Source organism: Trichomycterus rosablanca, chromosome 4 (assembly GCF_030014385.1).
Source record: "Trichomycterus rosablanca isolate fTriRos1 chromosome 4, fTriRos1.hap1, whole genome shotgun sequence".
Lineage (NCBI taxonomy): Eukaryota > Metazoa > Chordata > Actinopteri > Siluriformes > Trichomycteridae > Trichomycterus > Trichomycterus rosablanca.
In genome coordinates, this window is record NC_085991.1 from 33266323 (window position 1) to 33284797 (window position 18475).

The 18475-nt window shown below is 39.0% G+C and overlaps 1 protein-coding gene across 1 annotated transcript; it reads right to left on the minus strand.

Moving 5' to 3' along the window:
- Window positions 1–2136: 2136 nt before the first annotated feature.
- Window positions 2137–16077, minus strand: mus81 (MUS81 structure-specific endonuclease subunit). The gene is made up of 16 exons (XM_062993243.1): window positions 15892–16077; window positions 15662–15791; window positions 13467–13588; window positions 13263–13379; window positions 13060–13140; window positions 12848–12936; window positions 11658–11834; window positions 11226–11396; window positions 10983–11110; window positions 10341–10453; window positions 10010–10129; window positions 6949–7044; window positions 6700–6840; window positions 6497–6600; window positions 3717–3800; window positions 2137–2345 (listed from the first exon to the last, which is right to left on the minus strand). The coding sequence occupies exons 1-16, from the start codon at window positions 16027–16029 to the stop codon at window positions 2279–2281; spliced, it is 1878 nt and encodes a 625-aa protein (XP_062849313.1). The 5' UTR covers window positions 16030–16077; the 3' UTR covers window positions 2137–2278.
- Window positions 16078–18475: the final 2398 nt, after the last annotated feature.

Below are 18475 nucleotides of genomic sequence, written 5' to 3' on the forward strand. Positions count from 1 at the left end.
TCAAACAGCAGCAATAGATGAGTGATCGTCTCTGACTTTACATCTACAAGGTGGACCAACTAGGTAGGAGTGTCTAATAGAGTGGACAGTGAGTATACAGGGTATTAACTGCTGTGTCTTATCCACTCATACCAGCACAACACACACTAACACACCACCACCATGTCGTTATCACTGCAGTGCTAAGAATGATCCACCACCTAAAAAAAGATACCTGCTCTGTGGTGGTCCTGACCATTGAAGAACAGGGTGAAAGCAGGCTAAAAAGGTATGTAGAGAAATAGATGGACTACAGTCAGTAATTGTAGAACTACAAAGTGCTTCTATATGGTAAGTGGAGCTGATAAAATGGACAGCGAGTGTAGAAACAAGGAGGTGGCTTTAATGTTATGGCTGATCAGTGTCGCCACAGCTGATCATTCTGGAATACATACCTGATTTGGCAGTTTCAATGCCTGATGCCCTTACTGCAACCTTCCTTATTTAAACCCGGGCTCAGGACTGGAGCTGAAAGTGCACTAATAAATGCACCTCCCAACGACTAGGCTGTTCGCCCCTACCTCAAACATGACTAATCATGTTTGCATAGATGTCCGAAGTTTTTAATTGGCTAAATACTGCAGTGATCAATAGGTTTCAGTTAGCAATAATTCTCTGACTTCTGGCCTTGTCTTTCTAACTGAGATTTCTCCAGATTCCCTGAGTCTCATATATGGTAGAATGACAACTCTCACAAAGTTTAGCAAATAGTGCTCTGCCACGACCCACTTTTGACTGCAAAGCCTAAGCCCTGTCACCAGCAAGAAGTTACACAGTAAATAATAATCAAATGGAATTGAAAAATTGATTTCCACCAGTGTAAATCCATATACCTCAATCAGATTTGCATTAGCTTATTGACTTCCTTTTACCATTAAATCCTGGTCAGGCTTGCAGTGGATCTGTATCTCCTGGGTGCTGGTGGTAGGGTGTCTAACCTTTAAAGTGAAACACTTAACAACCCAATTATTTACTAATTCGGTCACACCTAGGTGGCCAGTCAATTCACCTTTTACACAATTTTAGTCAAGTCTGAGGAAACCAAAGAACCACAGGGAAACAAACACAAACAGGGAAAATGTATACTTGTACTTTATATTTGTACTTTAATAAACGTGTGTATATGGCATACAAAAAAGATAAACCTTGAGTGAACCTCCGAAATGTGTAGGTCCACTGAATGATTTATAATTTCCATTAAATTACTATGCAGTCTGGGACAAATACATTACGGCTTTTGTATGCATTTTTCTGTACAAGCTAATGTCATTTGCATGCCCTCTATAGTAATCATTATTTCTCTGCAGTGCACTTACTTAGTGTCCCTAAAATGATGTGCTTTAGTAATTACCATCATCTCTACTCAGCAAGTTTCTTTATGCACTGGCCTTCTCTGAACTGCAAACATACTGAAAATAAAGCACATTATGAAACAGCAACACCCAAGTAGTTTATCCAAGCTATTTTTAAGGACAGAATCAATAGCAGATTGGCAAAGCCTAACGGCACCAAGTTTCTAAAAATCGGTTCTTTCAGTGTGAATTTTTTTCTCCAGAAACTATTTTATCCCACCTAGAAACACGCAGAAGTTGGATTGGTTACTTGTAGTTTGCCTCTAGGATTAAGTAAATGGGTGAATGTGTGCTGCCCAGCGATTATCTGGTGCCCTGTCCAGTTTGCATTCCTGGAAAATGCTGAACCCACTGTGCCTCAGATCAGATGTTTGTTTGTGTTGGGATTTTAACGTCATGTTTTACACTTTGGTTACATTCATGACAGGAACGGTAGTTACTCATTACACAAGATTCATCAGTTCACAACGATATATCAAACACAGTCATGGACAATTGTGTGTCTCCAATTCACCTCACTTGCATGTCTTTGGACTGTGGGAGGAAACCGGGGCTCCCGGAGGAAACCCATGCAGACATGGGGAGAACATGCAAACTCCACACAGAAAGGACCCGGACCGCCCCACCTGGGGATCGAACCCAGGACCTTCTTGCTGTGAGGCGACAGCCTCAGATCAGATGAAAATAAATAAAGATAATAATAAAGATAATTAAGTCAGTGACAATCACAGATGAGACAAAATAATGTAAATTATTCATTTGTTTATTTTACTAAAATATTTTGCAAATACGAATCCTCAAAAAATATGGTACAAGATATATAAAGCAGCAATCGAGTACACTGCACTGCAGTGTGAACACAATGGTAAAGAATACTGAGGGTGTGGTTATGACAGAGGTCCTTGCATGCAATAAAGCTGGTACACTGTCCGGCTCAGGGCTGGCCCAATATTTCTGAAAATGTAGGGAAAAAATACATTAAGCATCTTATTATTTTACAGATGTAACAATACAGATCATATAAAACATAAATACACACATAGTTAATATCAGCACAAAACACACCATCATGTTATTGTCATGTACAGGTATGTGTCATTACTGTGCTGAGAATGGTCCACCACCCAAGTAATATCTTGTCATTGGAGGTATGCATTGATATACATGTTAAAGATGGTGACAAAGTGTGTAAAGCAAATGATGGACTACAGTCAGCAACTGTAAAATTGCATCTACAGTAGATTCACACTGTATTCAGACTGCTTGACTTATTGCACACTTTGTTCTGTAGATTTGATTCTAAATTGATATAATTGCCAGTTTGACCAACAATCTATATTTAGTCACCCAAAATAAAGTGAATCATGTTCTAGAGCTTTTCCAAATACAATTACAAATCAAAACATAGAAGCTTAGAAACTTTAGAAGTGGGTTTCGCCACAGATGCTGGTTGGATGGGGTTCACGTTTGGGTTGTGGCTTGCCCTGAAGTCACCTAAGCATTGTTTTTACTTTATGCTTCCAAAAGGTTTTTTTTCCAGGACCTTCCTGTATTTGGCTGCATTAACTGTATATGTCCCTCAATTCTTACCAGTCTACCTGTGCATACCGCTGAGAAGCACCCCCATAGAATGAAGCTGATACCATCATGTTAATGTTTTACAAAAGGCCAGGTGATGTGCAGTGATTGTTTTTTGCCAGACATAGTGCTTGCTGTTCTGCCCAAAGAGTTCAATTTTTATCTCATTAAGACATGATTTTTGAGGAGCTATAGTGATGATGCCTGTCCAACATGTTCTCCAATCTATTCACAGGAGCCTTTTACGTTGCTCACTGAGTTTTTTCTAACCTTCCTGTCCATTGCACTTCTTACTCAGATGCCCAGTTTGGAAAGACAGCCAACTCTGGGAAGGTTGTGCCAAGCTTCCTCCATTTCTTGCATTAAATATTAATATAAAATATTAATACTTCATTAATAGTTTAATATGCTGATATATAACTACTGTTGTGTGCCGTGTGTCTACCTTATGTCTAATCAACAAGGTCCAATCAATTCAAATTGTAACAGGTGGATTTCAATTAAGTTGTAGACACATCTTAAAGATAATTAAAGCACAACAGGATGCACTGTCTGGGTCTAAATGCTTTCTAAATCCACTGTATATGGTAAGTATAGCACCTAAATGACCAATGAATGTAGGTACAAGAATTCATGCTTTATTTTTTACTATTCTTCACCTCTATTTTAAGCAATAGAAACAGATAGAATATGAATATACAGATATTATTTCTTTCATGCTATAAAAAAGAAATTAAAAAGACAAACCTTTTGAGTTTACCATATTTGATGGATGACAGCAGTTTTTCTCTCTCTGCTTCAGTGGAACACTCAGCATATGCTGTTAATAAACTGTCAGAGGGAATAAGCATGCATCCATGTTACATTAAGAATAAGCATGTGCAATCTATATACAAGAGAAAAAGGATATACAATTCCTGACTGTAGCCTATGTATTGATATGTACACTGTCACCCTGCTGTATAGCCGTTATCAAACGAAAGGGACCCCCCACTGACCAGATGCTGTTTGGGTGGTGGACCATTCTTAGCATTGTAATGACACTAATGTACTATTAATCTGGTGGTGCATGTTGTACTTCTCAGGTGCAGTAGTGTTGTTGGGATTTTATCCAGTATCCACTATACTTTAATAAGTGTACACTTATAAAAGACTAGAGGAAGATTACAAAAAAAGAACATGGCTGTAGTCTCTACTCTCTAACTGTACACGTATAATGAGTGCTAACAGGGTATGTGTTCCTTAAAAAGAGAACAAACAGTATTACAAAACAAACAAACACCAACAACACTGCTGCACCTAATACAAACATACCAGAACAATACACACTCGCCTGTCATTGCAATGTCAGTGTCATTGCAGTGTTAAGAATAGTCCACCACCCCTATAACATGCGGTCAGTAAAGATCCTATGGGGGTCCCTTTCAATTAACAAATGAAGTACAAGTGAGGTGAAAAAGTGTACAGATGCAACAAATGATGCTGCCAGCACCATGTTTATAGACACAGTCTGTAATTGTATACCCACAAAGTTCATTTGTATGATAAATGTTGCTTATAAAACAATTATTAAATGTACATACTAGATAGATATCTATATATCTGATATGTACAGTGTATCACAAAAGTGAGTACACCCCTCACATTTCTGCAAATATTTCATTATATCTTTTCATGGGACAACACTATAGACATGAAACTTGGATATAACTTAGAGTAGTCAGTGTACAGCTTGTATAGCAGTGTAGATTTACTGTCTTCTGAAAATAACTCAACACACAGCCATTAATGTCTAAATAGCTGGCAACATAAGTGAGTACACCCCACTGTGAACATGTCCAAATTTGGCTTAAATGTGTCGTTGTCCCTCCCTGGTGTCATGTGTCAAGGTCCCAGGTGTGAATGGGGAGCAGGGCTGTTAAATTTGGTGTTTTGGGTACAATTCTCTCATACTGGCCCTGGATATTCAACATGGCACCTCATGGCAAAGAACTCCCTGAGGATGTGAGAAATAGAATTGTTGCTCTCCACAAAGATGGCCTGGGCTATAAGAAGATTGCTAACACCCTGAAACTGAGCTACAGCATGGTGGCCAAGGTCATACAGCGGTTTTCCAGGACAGGTTCCACTCGGAACAGGCTTCGCCAGGGTCGACCAAAGAAGTTGAGTCCACGTGTTCGGCGTCATATCCAGAGGTTGGCTTTAAAAAATAGACACATGAGTGCTGCCAGCATTGCTGCAGAGGTTGATTTATTTATTTAGGTTTTAACGCCATGTTTAACACATTGGTGTCATTTAATGGCAGTAATAGGTATTATGTATCTGTCTTCATATTTTGGTCCATGTTATATGTTCATTCTGCAGAGGTTGAAGACGTGGGAACTCGGTCAGCCTGTCAGTGCTCAGACCATACGCAACATACTGCATCAACTCGGTCTGCATGGTCGTCATCCCAGAAGGAAGCTGACGCACAAGAAAGGCAGCAAACAGTTTGCTGAAAACAAGCAGTCCAAGAACATGGATTACTGGAATGCCCTGTGGTCTGACGAGACCAAGATAAACTTGTTTGGCTCAGATGGTGTCCAGCATGTGTGGCGGCGCCCTGGTGAGAAGTACCAAGACAACTGTATCTTGCCTACAGTCAAGCATGGTGGTGGTAGCATCATGGTCTTGGGCTGCATGAGTGTTGCTGGCACTGGGGAGCTGCAGTTCATTGAGGGAAACATGAATTCCAACATGTACTGTGACATTCTGAAACAGAGCATGATCCCCTCCCTTCGAAAACTGGGCCTCATGGCAGTTTTTCAACAGGATAACGACCCCAAACACAACCTCCAAGATGACAACTGCCTTGCTGAGGAAGCTGAAGGTAAAGGTGATGGACTAAACCCAATTGAGCACCTGTGGCGCATCCTCAAGTGGAAGGTGGAGGAGTTCAAGGTGTCTAACATCCACCAGCTCCGTGATGTGATCATGGAGGAGTGGAAGAGGATTCCAGTAGCAACCTGTGCAGCTCTGGTGAATTCCATGCCCAGGAGGGTTAAGGCAGTGCTGGATAATAATGGTGGTCACACAAAATATTGACACATTTGGGCACAATTTGGACATGTTCACTGTGGGGTGTACTCACTTATGTTGCCAGCTATTTAGACATTAATGGCTGTGTGTTGAGTTATTTTCAGAAGACAGTAAATCTACACTGCTATACAAGCTGTACACTGACTACTATATATCCAAGTTTTATTTCTATAGTGTTGTCCCATGAAAAGATATAATAAAATATTTGCAGAAATGTGAGGGGTGTACTCACTTTTGTGATACACTGTATATATAAAGTCTGTCTGAAAACCTAGTGAGTTCTGTACATAGACATCATTTCATGTCGTCCTGTGCACGCTCTTGAGAAGAAGGCTGTCTGAATTCTTAAATGCCCTAAAATGCTGCCTTATTTCGAGCAAACAAGGGTCACAGGGAATGACTAAGAGCAATAAGATAATTAGAAAAATAAAAAGCAGTTTGAGTAATACCTGCTCACTGTGCTGTAATGTTCCAATATGGCAGTTGCTTTATCTCCAGATATTCCACTGATTTGCATAAGCTGTCGAGCAAACACCTCCCGTACAGTTTGGCACTAAAAGCAAACAAAGCAATTACTAAGAGAAATGAAGCGATGGCTTAAGTAAAGTAGATCTATACACAGAGGTTCAAGAACATTTTTATGCCATGCTACCTTGTTTTTCACAGCTCCATAGTTAAACTCGGTAAAGGAGATAAGAGAGCAGCGGGGGTTTTCTCCACCCCTGCTTCCAATCAACACATCATCCTCTTCATCTCCTTCCAGTTCTCTGGAGCGACAAAACAACGTTTGGTTCTGAAAAACAAACCAAAGTTGATAAAGTCAAAACCAGGTCAGTTAACAACAAAAAACGAACAAAAATCAGCATTACAATAAAGCAATACATCATTCCCTGTAACTAACCTGATAAAGTTTTTGTAGATGTCTAGTCATGACTGTCAGGTAAGCGGCTGATTCCTTAACATCCTGAACTTTCTTTACGAAGAAACCATCTACTACCTGAAACATGCAAAAACATTTACTCACTCAAATTCAGTATATTTTTATACAGTTACAATCAGAAATATTTCACCCCCTCACCTTAAAGGTATTATGGTGATGTGTATAGAACTGTCCAAATTCTATATACATGGTTTGATGCTTGATTTGGCTAGGAATCTTACTATTTTTTTAGTAGATTTATTTAAAAATTGTTTCTTATTTGGTCTGCTGAAAAATGGCATATTGTGATTTTATTAAACATGAGGCATTGTAAGAGAATATGCGTCACTGTCAGAGTTGTGTCACAGGATTAGTGGGGCCACAATCCTCAAAGCAGGAACTTGTGGGTGAGCCTTGTGTGTTCTACAACCCCTGGCAAAAATTATGGAATCACCACTCTTGGAAGATGTTCTGTCAATTGTTTAATTTTGTAGAAAAAAAATAAATCACAGACATGCCACAAAACTATCATTTTTCAAAATGTCAACCTTCTGGCATTAAGAAACAATAAAAAAAAGAAACAAATATAATAGTTGTGGTCAGTCACAATTGCTTTTTTTAGATCAAGTAGAGGAAAAAAATATGGAATCACTGAAATCTGAGGAAAAAATTATGGAATCACTCTGTAATTTGCAGTTTAAAAACAAAACATCTGCAGCAGATTAGATTTGCTAATTATTCTTCAGTTTAAAAAGAGTGCTCACACCTCGGAGAGCTGTTGCACAAAGCAGATTGTCATGAATCATGGTTCCAACACAAGATATGTCAGTTGAAACAAATGAGAGGATTATAAAACTCCTTCAAGAAGATAAATCATTGTGGAATGTCGCAAAAGATGTTGGTTGTTCCCAGTAAGCTGTGTTTAAAATCTGGATCAAGTACAAACAAAATGGGAAGGTTGTAAAAGGGAAGCACTGGTAGACCAAGTAAGACATCAAAGCATCAAGATAGAAAACTTAAAGCAATATGTCTTGAAAACAGAAAATGCACAACAAAACAAATGAGAAACAAGTGGCCGGAAAGTGGAGTCAATGTCTGTGACTGAACTGTAAGAAATCACCTAAAAGAAATGGGATTTACATACAGAAAAGCCAAACAAAAGCCATCATTAACACCTAAAAAGAAAAGAACAAGGTTAAAGTAGGCTAAAGAAAAGCAATCGTGGACTGTGGGTGACTGGATAAAAGTGATCTTCAGTGATGAATCGCGAATCTGCATTGGGCAAGGTGATGATGCTGGAACTTTTGTTTGGTGTCTGTCCAATGAAATTTATGAAGATAACTGCCTAAAGAAAACATGTTAATTTCCACAGTTGTTGATGATATGGGCCTGCATGTCGGGTAAAGGCACAGGGGAGATGGTCTTCAATAAATGCCAAAGTCCACATTTTGGATGCTTTTCTTATTCCATCAGTTGAAAGGATGTTTGGTAATGATGACTTCATTTTTCAAGATGATAATGCATCTTGCCATAGGGCAAAGGACGTGAAAACTTTCCTTCAAGAAAACATATAATGTCAATGGCATGGCCTGCAAATAGTCCGGATCTCAATCCATTTGAAAATCTCTGGTGGAAATTGAAGAAAATGGTCAATGACAAGGTTCCAACCTGCAAAGCTGATCTGGCAACAGCAATAAGAGACAGTTGAAGGCAGATTGATGAAGAATACTGTTTGTCATTAGTTAACTCCATGCCTCAGAGAGTTTAAACCATTATAAAAGCCAGAGGTGGTGCAACAAAGTAATAATGGTGCAGTGTTTTCTAATGATTCCATAATTTTTTCCTCAGATTTGAGTGATTCCATATTTTTTTCCTCTACTTGATCTAAAAAAAAAGCAATTGTGACTGACCACAACTATTATATTTGTTTCTTTTTTTATTGTTTCTTAATGCCAGAGGGTTGACAGTTTGAGAAATGATAGTTTTGTGGCATGTCTGTGATTTATTTTTTTTCTACAAAATTAAACAATTGAAAGAACATCTTCCAAGAGTGGTGATTCCATAATTTTTGCCAGGGGTTGTATGTGGCACAGTGTGTATATCACTTGGGGTATATTACTTATTTCCAGAGTTGTTGGTTGCTTTTCTACATTGGGATTGATGTCAAGTAGTTTGTTGTTTATACACTATCCACACATCTTTTTTCCCCAATTTTCCTCCCAATCCAGTTGTATCCAATTACCCGATTGCGTTAAGCTTCCTCAATCAGAAGTGAAAATTAGCATCAGTAGAAAACTGATGCGAAATCATATGCGGATCAGCTTTGTGTATGGAGAGCCACACCCTGACCAACGCATTATTCCTCGACCATGTATGAACAACAGCCAATCATTTTTCATGTAGCCGCCCAGCCCAGCAGGATGGCAGAGCTGAGTTTTGAACTGACAAGTTCGAAATATCAGCTCTGGGGTGCTAGTGTGTTTTACCGCTGCACCACTTGAGCGGCCCCACGCGTCTTTCTGTACACCACTATTATTATTTTGCAGGGATGGGGCACTCCCAGATTCTGGTCTTAAGAAACTTTTCTACAGCCGCATCAGCCTGCTCATTACCACAAAGTTTTCTGAGAACTGGTACCCAGCAGAAGATTATACTGAACTCCTGGCCCAGTGGCATGCAAGTCTTCTATAGTGCTTTAATGAAAAGTGGGTTTTATTCAACTAAATTTTTTTTTTTTTTTTCTACTAGTGCACACAGTATTTTTTTAATGAGCCTCTACCCAACAGTTCATTACACAACTTTAATTGATGATTTTTTAGCTGCTGGCTTCAAGCCAGGATGGTTCTTAAAATCATGTACTAATATTTTTGAGTTAAACACATGCCAACCAAGGAGTAGATAAGGCCCAAACAAGATCATTTAAAATACAGCTTATCTTTACCCAAGTTTTTGACTCAAAATAAGCTTAACCAAATGGTTGAGCAGACCATTAGGGGGTTAAGAACATTGACACATGCACACAAGACAAGAACATAACACATACCTGAGTGTTAACTATAGCCTGTTGCAAAGTGCTCTCTGGTAAACTGAGATGAGCTGCTGCTGAACCACACTCCTCTACTAGGTAGATGGGTTTATGCAGACCACACCGCTTTAGACGGAACTGATAGAGAAACAGAAATAAAATAGTCACTTCTGTAGGCTAGGTTTCACAATGGTCATATCAGATTCAATTCAAGTATTCCTCAAAAAACATTTAAAACGCCAATTGTGCTTTACAAATGCAGAGTCATGCCTCTAAAATAAAACGTTTAGATGTTATATAGATGCAGCATTTGCCAAATACCACTGTGTTTATAGAGGACATCTCCTACCTTTTGCTCCCTGAAGCGTCCATCCATGATACTGCCGCACAGATCGTCCATCCTCTTTCTTTCGATAATGTAATCGAGAACCAGCTCTTTCGCTACAGGTGGGCGCAACTGACCTTCATTTAAACACAGCTTTTATTTTACTTCTGGCTTTGCTGGTGTAATTCATGGTCTACTATCTATATATTAGCTGAAGATACAGTGAATGCATTACAATTATAATTATGCCGGATGTCCTTCCAGACGCAATCCTTCTATGTTATCTGGGCTAATGACCGGCGGAGAGTGCACTGACAAGTGCGCCTCCCAACAGCTAGGTTGTCCTCCCATCAGTGCTAAGATAAAGATTCTCTTAAGTTCGAGTTTAAGCTTTGATATCAGCCGGCCAGGTGCCTACACAAACACACAATTGGCTGTGTGTCGGTAAGGGGCGGGACAACACTCTAAAGTTTATTGATGTGCCGTAAAACCACTACTGCCTGTTACCAGCAGTCAGGTATATGGTGGTTTGTAACTGAAATGAAACTTCACTGTACCCAGTTTTTTTAAATAAATTGGTTAGGACTATATATCTCCAACAACAAGAACATGCAACAAGGCTCGTGTTAGAAAGTATGAAAATAAAACAGGAGAAGAGGTAGTTACCAGGCACAGGTGCAACTTTCTCACGTGCAACCCACAGGAAATCTCCCACATTCAGTTTTCTGATGTCAAAGGTCACTCTATTCCTCTGCAATTCCTTGACCAGCTCTTGTTTGCGTGCAGTGTTTCCCCTGCCCAGGAATTAATAAATGCAAGTGAACAACATAAACTGATTCAAATGCAGCAAAACTGCTGGCACTTTAATTAAAATACTAATCCTAAAATAGAAAAAAAGCATAAACTCACCCCGTGGTCTCAATAAAATCAACACACAACACAACCTCATAGGAGCCAGGCAGGAGGTATGCAGTTCTTTCTGGCTTTGAAGGACAGTACTTTTCTGAGAGTCCTGAGGCAGGTGGCACACACGCTGCATGGGTTGCTGATACAGATGCATTACGTACTTCTCTCTGGAGACTAGGATGAAACAAAGCCAGGTTTGAATAGTCACTAAGTAAGTACTAGCTGGGTGTCAGTTTACAAAAAAATTTTTATGTTGAAAATCCTGTTTACCTGCAGAAGTAAAAAATTAATGACACAGCCCCCACTGACATACTACACTTAATAAGCCACACACCCTAGCATTTTCTTTAATCTGGAGAATGGAAACTAGCAGAAGTCTGGGTGTGAGACCCTACATATTTTTTCTTCATTTATTTTGCAAGGTTTTACTCTCACCAGCCGTCTTCACCTTCATGTTTTTCCACTTCTTCATCCTCTTCTTCAGTCAGGTGTACTGTAACTGGTCCATCCTCAGATTCCTCAGCCTCACTTTTCTTGACCTCATCATGTCCCATTTTCTCCTCAGATTCCAGCTTCTTTGCTAAAGCCACACCAAGCTCAGTTAATGAATACCTGATGAATTAAAATAAGACAAAAGGAATAACAAAGCAAGAAATGACTTTATGTTATATGCTGGTCTTCTAGAAGGTAAAGTACCACAGCACAGTGGGAAGTGCTGTCTCCACACAGCAAGAAGGGCCTGGCTTTGATTCCATGGCCTGGCAGTCAGGGTCCTTTCTGAGTGTTTATGTTTTCCCTGTATGGGTTTCCTTCGGGTGCTCCGGTGTCGTCCACAAGTCCAGACACATGCAGCTAGGCTAAATGGAGCTACAAGAAATTGCTACAAGTGTGAACGTAAATGTGTGATTCTGCCCTGATGTACTGCCCAATGTCTTATGTACTGCCCCATAAATCAGACCCACAGCAACCCTGACCAGGATATAATGGTGGAACAGACTATGAATAAATGATGAAGTATGGTCAATTTTGTCAGGTTTTAATAATAGAAAGAGCAGCGTAATTCCAGAACTTGTAGTGGTATAAAAGAAATGACTATGTTATATGCTGGTCTTCTAGAAGGTAAATTAACTAAATACAACTACTACTTACATGTAGTAGTTTTTTCTTAGCACAAATAAGCACATGTAAGTAATAATGCACTGTTTCCAATAACTGTGTAGTTAGTAAGATTAATTTTAAGGTTGCATTTAAAGGGATTCCTACTATCTTTTTATATTATTCTAACAAAATTGTTTTAAAAGTTGGTAAAAAATCTGTCATGCTAGAGTTCCCTTGGTATTGAATACAACAAAACAACAACTGATTAAAAAATACATTTAGCATTTTATCTAATTATATCCTTCTTCTTTCGGCTGCTCTCTCAAGGGGTCACCACAGTAGACCTGCCAGTCTGGTGAAAAAAAAACTGGAGGTGAGGTTTTAACCAAGGTCCGCAGGACACAGCAGCTGTATGGCACCTAAACTACCTGCTGTGCTATGTGCTGCCACACCTATACTAATAAATAACTATAAATACCATGCTTTGACATATGATTTTCAATCAATAATAATAAGTGAGGGTTTACCTGGCGGGGTTGTGCGTCTTCAGAAGCAGATTTTTTTGAATAAGGGTGCTTACTGAGGACCATGCTGTGTATTTACTACCTAGATCAGGCTACACACAGTAAAGAGTCAAAATGAGCAAACAAAACAGTACATCCAAACAAAGTAGTCACATTTAATGCAATTAGAAACAAATTTCACTTTTTCATTGTGGAAATAAGATAACCAGACCTACCACAGTGAAGGATTTGTCGCAAAGCAGTTGTGCCTCGGTCTGCAGTTCATTTTTAAACATGTAGCCCTTACTTCCAGGTATCTGATAAGCAAAAAGCCAAATGTAATTTTACTTACGACACTTAAAAATAAATATGTGGATGTAATTATGTTTGTATCTCAAGAAAATGGCCAAGTTGTTTGACTATGAGAATATTTTTGTACCTGTGAATGTCTGTATAATGTCAACAGAACAGCATAGCCTCCAGATCTCTTCTGAGGCACATACGCTCGCTTCTTCTTTCCTCTTTTTTCCTGACCAGAATTGGCTCCGGCCTTCCTCTGTGCAAACCACAACTTCTTCAAGACAATGGCTTTTATAACTAATAATACACAGACAACAAGTAGGTATTTATCTAAAATAATCACCATATTTTCTTCTCCCCTTGCAGAAGGATTGTTTGAGCAGTGTGGTGATGGTTTGGTTGGTGGCAGGTTGTTGCTAGAAGGTTCAGTAACACGTGGAAGGTTGTGAATAGGAGCACTGGCACCTACAAAAAAAACAAAGCAACTGTGAAAGAATAAAACACATCTACCCTTATTATTACTGGATGAATAACTTTATTGGTACAGCTAAATTTACAGATGATTCTGGACTGGATTCTGAAATTAAACACCTTAATGTCAATAGTGGAGAGAGATCAGAGCTTTAACCAAAAATATAAATCCTAAAAATATATCCTATTAATAAACTAACACCCAGTGTGGTTAAAAATATCTCTAGTCTCTTACTATATACCTGCAATGTGTGCTCTCGAAGTGTTCATCTAATAAGCCGGTAAATGTAAACAGTAATTTAAATCCCTATATATGCCTGATACAAAACTAACACTACCATGTATGTCATTGCAAGGCAGAGAACAATCCACTACCCAGTAACATCTAGTCCTGGGTTTTTTAAACTGTGGGTAGCGACCCTTAAGTAGGTCACGAGCCGGAAAAAAATGGATTGCAGAAAAGAAATATTAATAATTAAATAAACTTTTATGTGAACACTCCCTTGTGGAGGCTTTATGTTATATCTTGTAAATCACTGTGGGACCAGAAAGAGTAAGATGCATTGTTTGTGTTGCCTGGGTCGCGTAAAAAATCATGGACAAAATGTGGGTTGCTTGAAAAGAATTTGAAAAACCCTGATCTAGTCAATAGGGAACCTATGGGCTCTTTTCATTGATGAATAGTAGAGTGGGTGACAGTAAATAAAGCAGCATATGGGTTACATTCCTACAACTACATTCCCACAAACTTCACCTATCTGGTAGCTATAGCTCATAACATGGCCAATGCATAAATATATGAAATTGGTGAACATAATAACAGCAGATAAATATGTTTGTCATGTATTTTAAACATTTACAAAAGAAATTTGACAAATGCCTTTAGGGTTCTATTAAACTAACCAGGTTTTGTGTTGAAATTGAAATTTATGTCACTATGATCCAAATACAGAGGATATTACACTGAAGATTAAACATTAAAAAAGCTGTAATATTTATTTGGGAAGCTACTTCAGTAGCAAATTCCCTTCAGGTGACATAATCTTCAGTGTCAGTAAATTTGTTCACATTGAGGTGATTAAATGACTACCAACAGATTTGCAAGCTAACCGTAATGTAACATGGTTGTTTGATACTGATAATACACTGATCAGCAAATAACATTAATACCACCTCCCTGTTTCTACACTCAGTGGCCATTTTATCAGCTCCACTTTCCATATAGGAGCACTTTGTAGATCTACAATTACTGACTGTAGTCCATCTGTTTCTCTGCATGCTTTGTTAGCCCCCTTTCATGCTGTTCTTCAATGGTCAGAACTCTTCCAGGACCACCACAGAGTAGGTATTATTTGGGTGGTGGATCATTCTCAGCACTGCAGTGACACTGACATGGTGGTGGTGTGTTAGTGTGTGTTGTGCTGGTATGAGTGGATAAGACAGCAATGCTGATGGAGTTTTTAAAAACCTCACTGTCACTGCTGGACTGAGAGTAGTCCACCAACCTATAAAATATCCAGCCAACAGCGCCCCATGGGCAGCGTCCTGTGACCACTGATGAAGGTCTAGAAGATGACCAACTCAAACAGCAGCAATAGATGAGAGATCGTCTCTGACTTTACATCTACAAGGTGGACCAACTAAGTAGGAGTGTCTAATAGAGTGGACAGTGAGTGGACACGGTATTTAAAATCTCCAGCAGCGCTGCTGTGTCTGATCTACTCATACCAGCACAACACACACTAACACACCACCACACTGCAGACAATGACCCACCACCTAAATAATACCTGCTCTGTGGTGGTCCTGACCATTGAAGAACAGGGTGAAATCAGGCTAAAAAAGTATGCAGCGAATCAGATAGACTACAGTCAGTAATTGTAGAAATACAAAGTGCTTCTATATGGTAAGTGGAGCTGATAAAATGGACAGTGAGTGTAGAAACAAGGAGGCGGTTTTAATGTTATGGCTGATCGTGTATAATTAACATTACACATGATTTGTGACACATGGTGTAGGGGCAGGACTAGGAGCACAAACTGGCGCAGTCAGTTTCTCCATTCTTACCGTGTTCCCGGTAGTATTTCTGCAGCCGTTCATCCAGGATTTTACAGATCCCGTCTCCAAAGTTTTGTAGAATTTTCGCCTCTTTGCCGTTCTTTAGCGGTAAAGGATACTGGTTTAAGGAATTAATTGCCTTAAAACACACACAAAAGGCTTTGTGTCAGCAGCAGCAGTTAAAACAGCAAAGATTTAACTTTTGTGAGGGCAGATATGACAGACAAGCACCTGCTCACCTTCTGATAGACGTACTGAGTTTTAAGGCCTTTCTCCTTAGCGTGATCGCGCATTTCAGTGAGCCACTGCAGGAACAGCGGGTTCGGACAGGCGGGTACCGGCCGCTTCCGACCCAACCGAACTGCTTCCGATGGCATGTAAAAAGTGAGTTCAGATACTTAAATACCTCACACCCTGAGCCACGAGAAGCCAGGTGAATCCCCTGTTGGTTCAAATTTAAGCCAAAATAATTACGTAATGTTAAGATAATGTGCGGCACTAAAATAATGCTTCCTTCAAGTGATGTCAGAATTATTGTAATTACAGTTTTCATACTACAGTTTTCAATTACATTTTCATACTAGTTAGTTCAACTTATTAATAACTTTTACCTTTTATTCTACCTCACTAATAATGCTGATAATGGTTCTGTGGTTTATAAATCACGATAGGCATTTTGGTTTCTTTACATATAGTTCCTTTATAGGAGGAAATTTAAAGATTTTTAACATTGGCAAGTTACTCTTTGCTGAAAAACAATCTGTAGTTATGCAAAATCCCAAAAATCCTGGGATATTCACAGGTTGTTTTGTTTATTAGGATTTTAAGGTCATGTTTTACACTTCAGTTACGTTCATGACAGGACAGGTAGTTAATCATTACACAAGGTTCATCAGTTCACAAGGTTATATCGAACACAGTCTTGGACAATTTTGTGTCTTCAATTCACCTCACTTGCATGTGTTCGAACTGTGGGAGGAAACCGGAGCTTCCGGAGGAAACCCAAGCAGACACGAGGAGAACATGCAAACTCCACACAGAAAGGACCCGGACGGCCCCACCTGGGGATCGAACCCAGGACCTTCTTGCTGTGAGGCGACAGTGCTACCCACTTAGCCGCCGTGCCGCCCTTAAAACATTTGTAACTAACGTTTCATCCCCAGGCCACTCAGAAATACTGGGTGTAAGGCAGGTATACAACCTATAAAAGACACACTCACACTTTAGAGTCAATCTACCTTCTGCAGGTATTGGAAGGTGGAAAGAAACCCACACAAACAAAGGGAGAACATGTATGGGACCAATGTTGCTGTAAGGCACCAATGTCATGTGCAGGTTGCTGTTCCATTCATATTTTAAACATTTGAAACCAAAAAATTTGTAAAACTTTTAGAAGTAAAATCCTAAAGATCTTTAAAACACTTTTTTTTTTATTAAAGGAGTACCACAGCACAGTGGGAAGTGCTGTCTTCACACAGCAAGAAGGGCCTGGGTTTGATTCCATGGCCTGGCAGTCAGGGTCCTTTCTGAGTGTTTATGTTTTCCCTGTATGGGTTTCCTTCGGGTGCTCCGGTGTCGTCCACAAGTCCAGACACATGCAGCTAGGCTAAATGGAGCTACAAGAAATTGCTACAAGTGTGAACGTAAATGTGTGATTCTGCCCTGATGTACTGCCCAATGTCTTATGTACTGCCCAATAAATCAAACCCACAGCAACCCTGACCAGGATATAGTGGTGGTAAAACAGACTATGAATAAATGATGAAGTATGGTCAATTTTGTCAGGTTTTAATAATAGAAAGAGCAGCGTAATTCCAGAACTTGTAGTGGTATAAACTAGAAGGTTCATAATTATTTAGTAGAATATTGATGAGATGTTGCCATGTTTGATACAGTGATGCCATCCAATTCTTTGGCATTGACGGTTTGGAGAAAGACAAATGCAGTTTTTAAAGCTCTAGAATTACACAGATTTTATAATATTAAAATTAGTCAAGGTAATCATATTCTAGAAAAGATAACTACTGCAGCCATAAAATGTTTAGTAGCTGAGGATGGCGTGATCTGAAAGTGATCTGTGAGTCTACAAGCACCACACTGTGTTCTATTTAGCCCACCTTTATCAATAAATGTATATTAATTATATCTGCATCAAAACAACAAATAAATACTACAATAAATAAGAATATCCATGTAATCCATATGACTTTTTTCCAAAAGCACAGGCTGATCTATGAGCAGAAAAGGCCATGTTTTTGTATTAAGGATTGTAAAACACACCTATTAACGACATAAACCTAAAACCTGAATAGAAATGCTAGTAGTGGTAAACAAGATATTGCTAAAGCTCCAACAGTGTGTCATAATTCAGTGAATCGTGTTTACACTGACTCCCCATTACATATGGATCTAGTCACTTCAGCTATTTCTGTCTCATATCTGTTTATATCTTTTAAACGTTAATAATAATAGTACAGCACAAACGTTTGTAAACGTTAAACTGTTTTATTGCAAAAGTTAGCGATAATTCTACTGTAATTGTTAGAATTGAAAAAAACCTACTGAAAATTTGCAAGCTCACTTGCAAAAAACAAATAGCTAATGAGCTAACTAGCATGCATTACGTTAAACAGTTTATCACCTTAAGGTTAAATGTTAAACTACATAACAATTAATTTGCAATTGCTATTCAAACTACACTTTCATAAGTTTAAAGTTTATTCTCTTATGGTGCGCTTTACCTAAAATGAATCATTAGATACTCACTTCTGTGTCACCACTCCGCGCCAATGTTTTTAAAACACTGCGCTGTAAACAGGGTTG

Bases quoted from the DNA above. Each gene is read 5' to 3' on its own strand.
- mus81 (XM_062993243.1), bottom strand. From the start codon at position 16,029: ATGCCATCGGAAGCAGTTCGGTTGGGTCGGAAGCGGCCGGTACCCGCC. The intron at 10,454-10,982 runs GTAACTACCTCT...GTTTAAATGAAG, and splicing joins GAAAGTTGCACCTGTGCCTG to GTCAGTTGCGCCCACCTGTA. The intron at 3,801-6,496 runs GTATTACTCAAA...TCCCTCTGACAG, and splicing joins CATTACAGCACAGTGAGCAG to TTTATTAACAGCATATGCTG.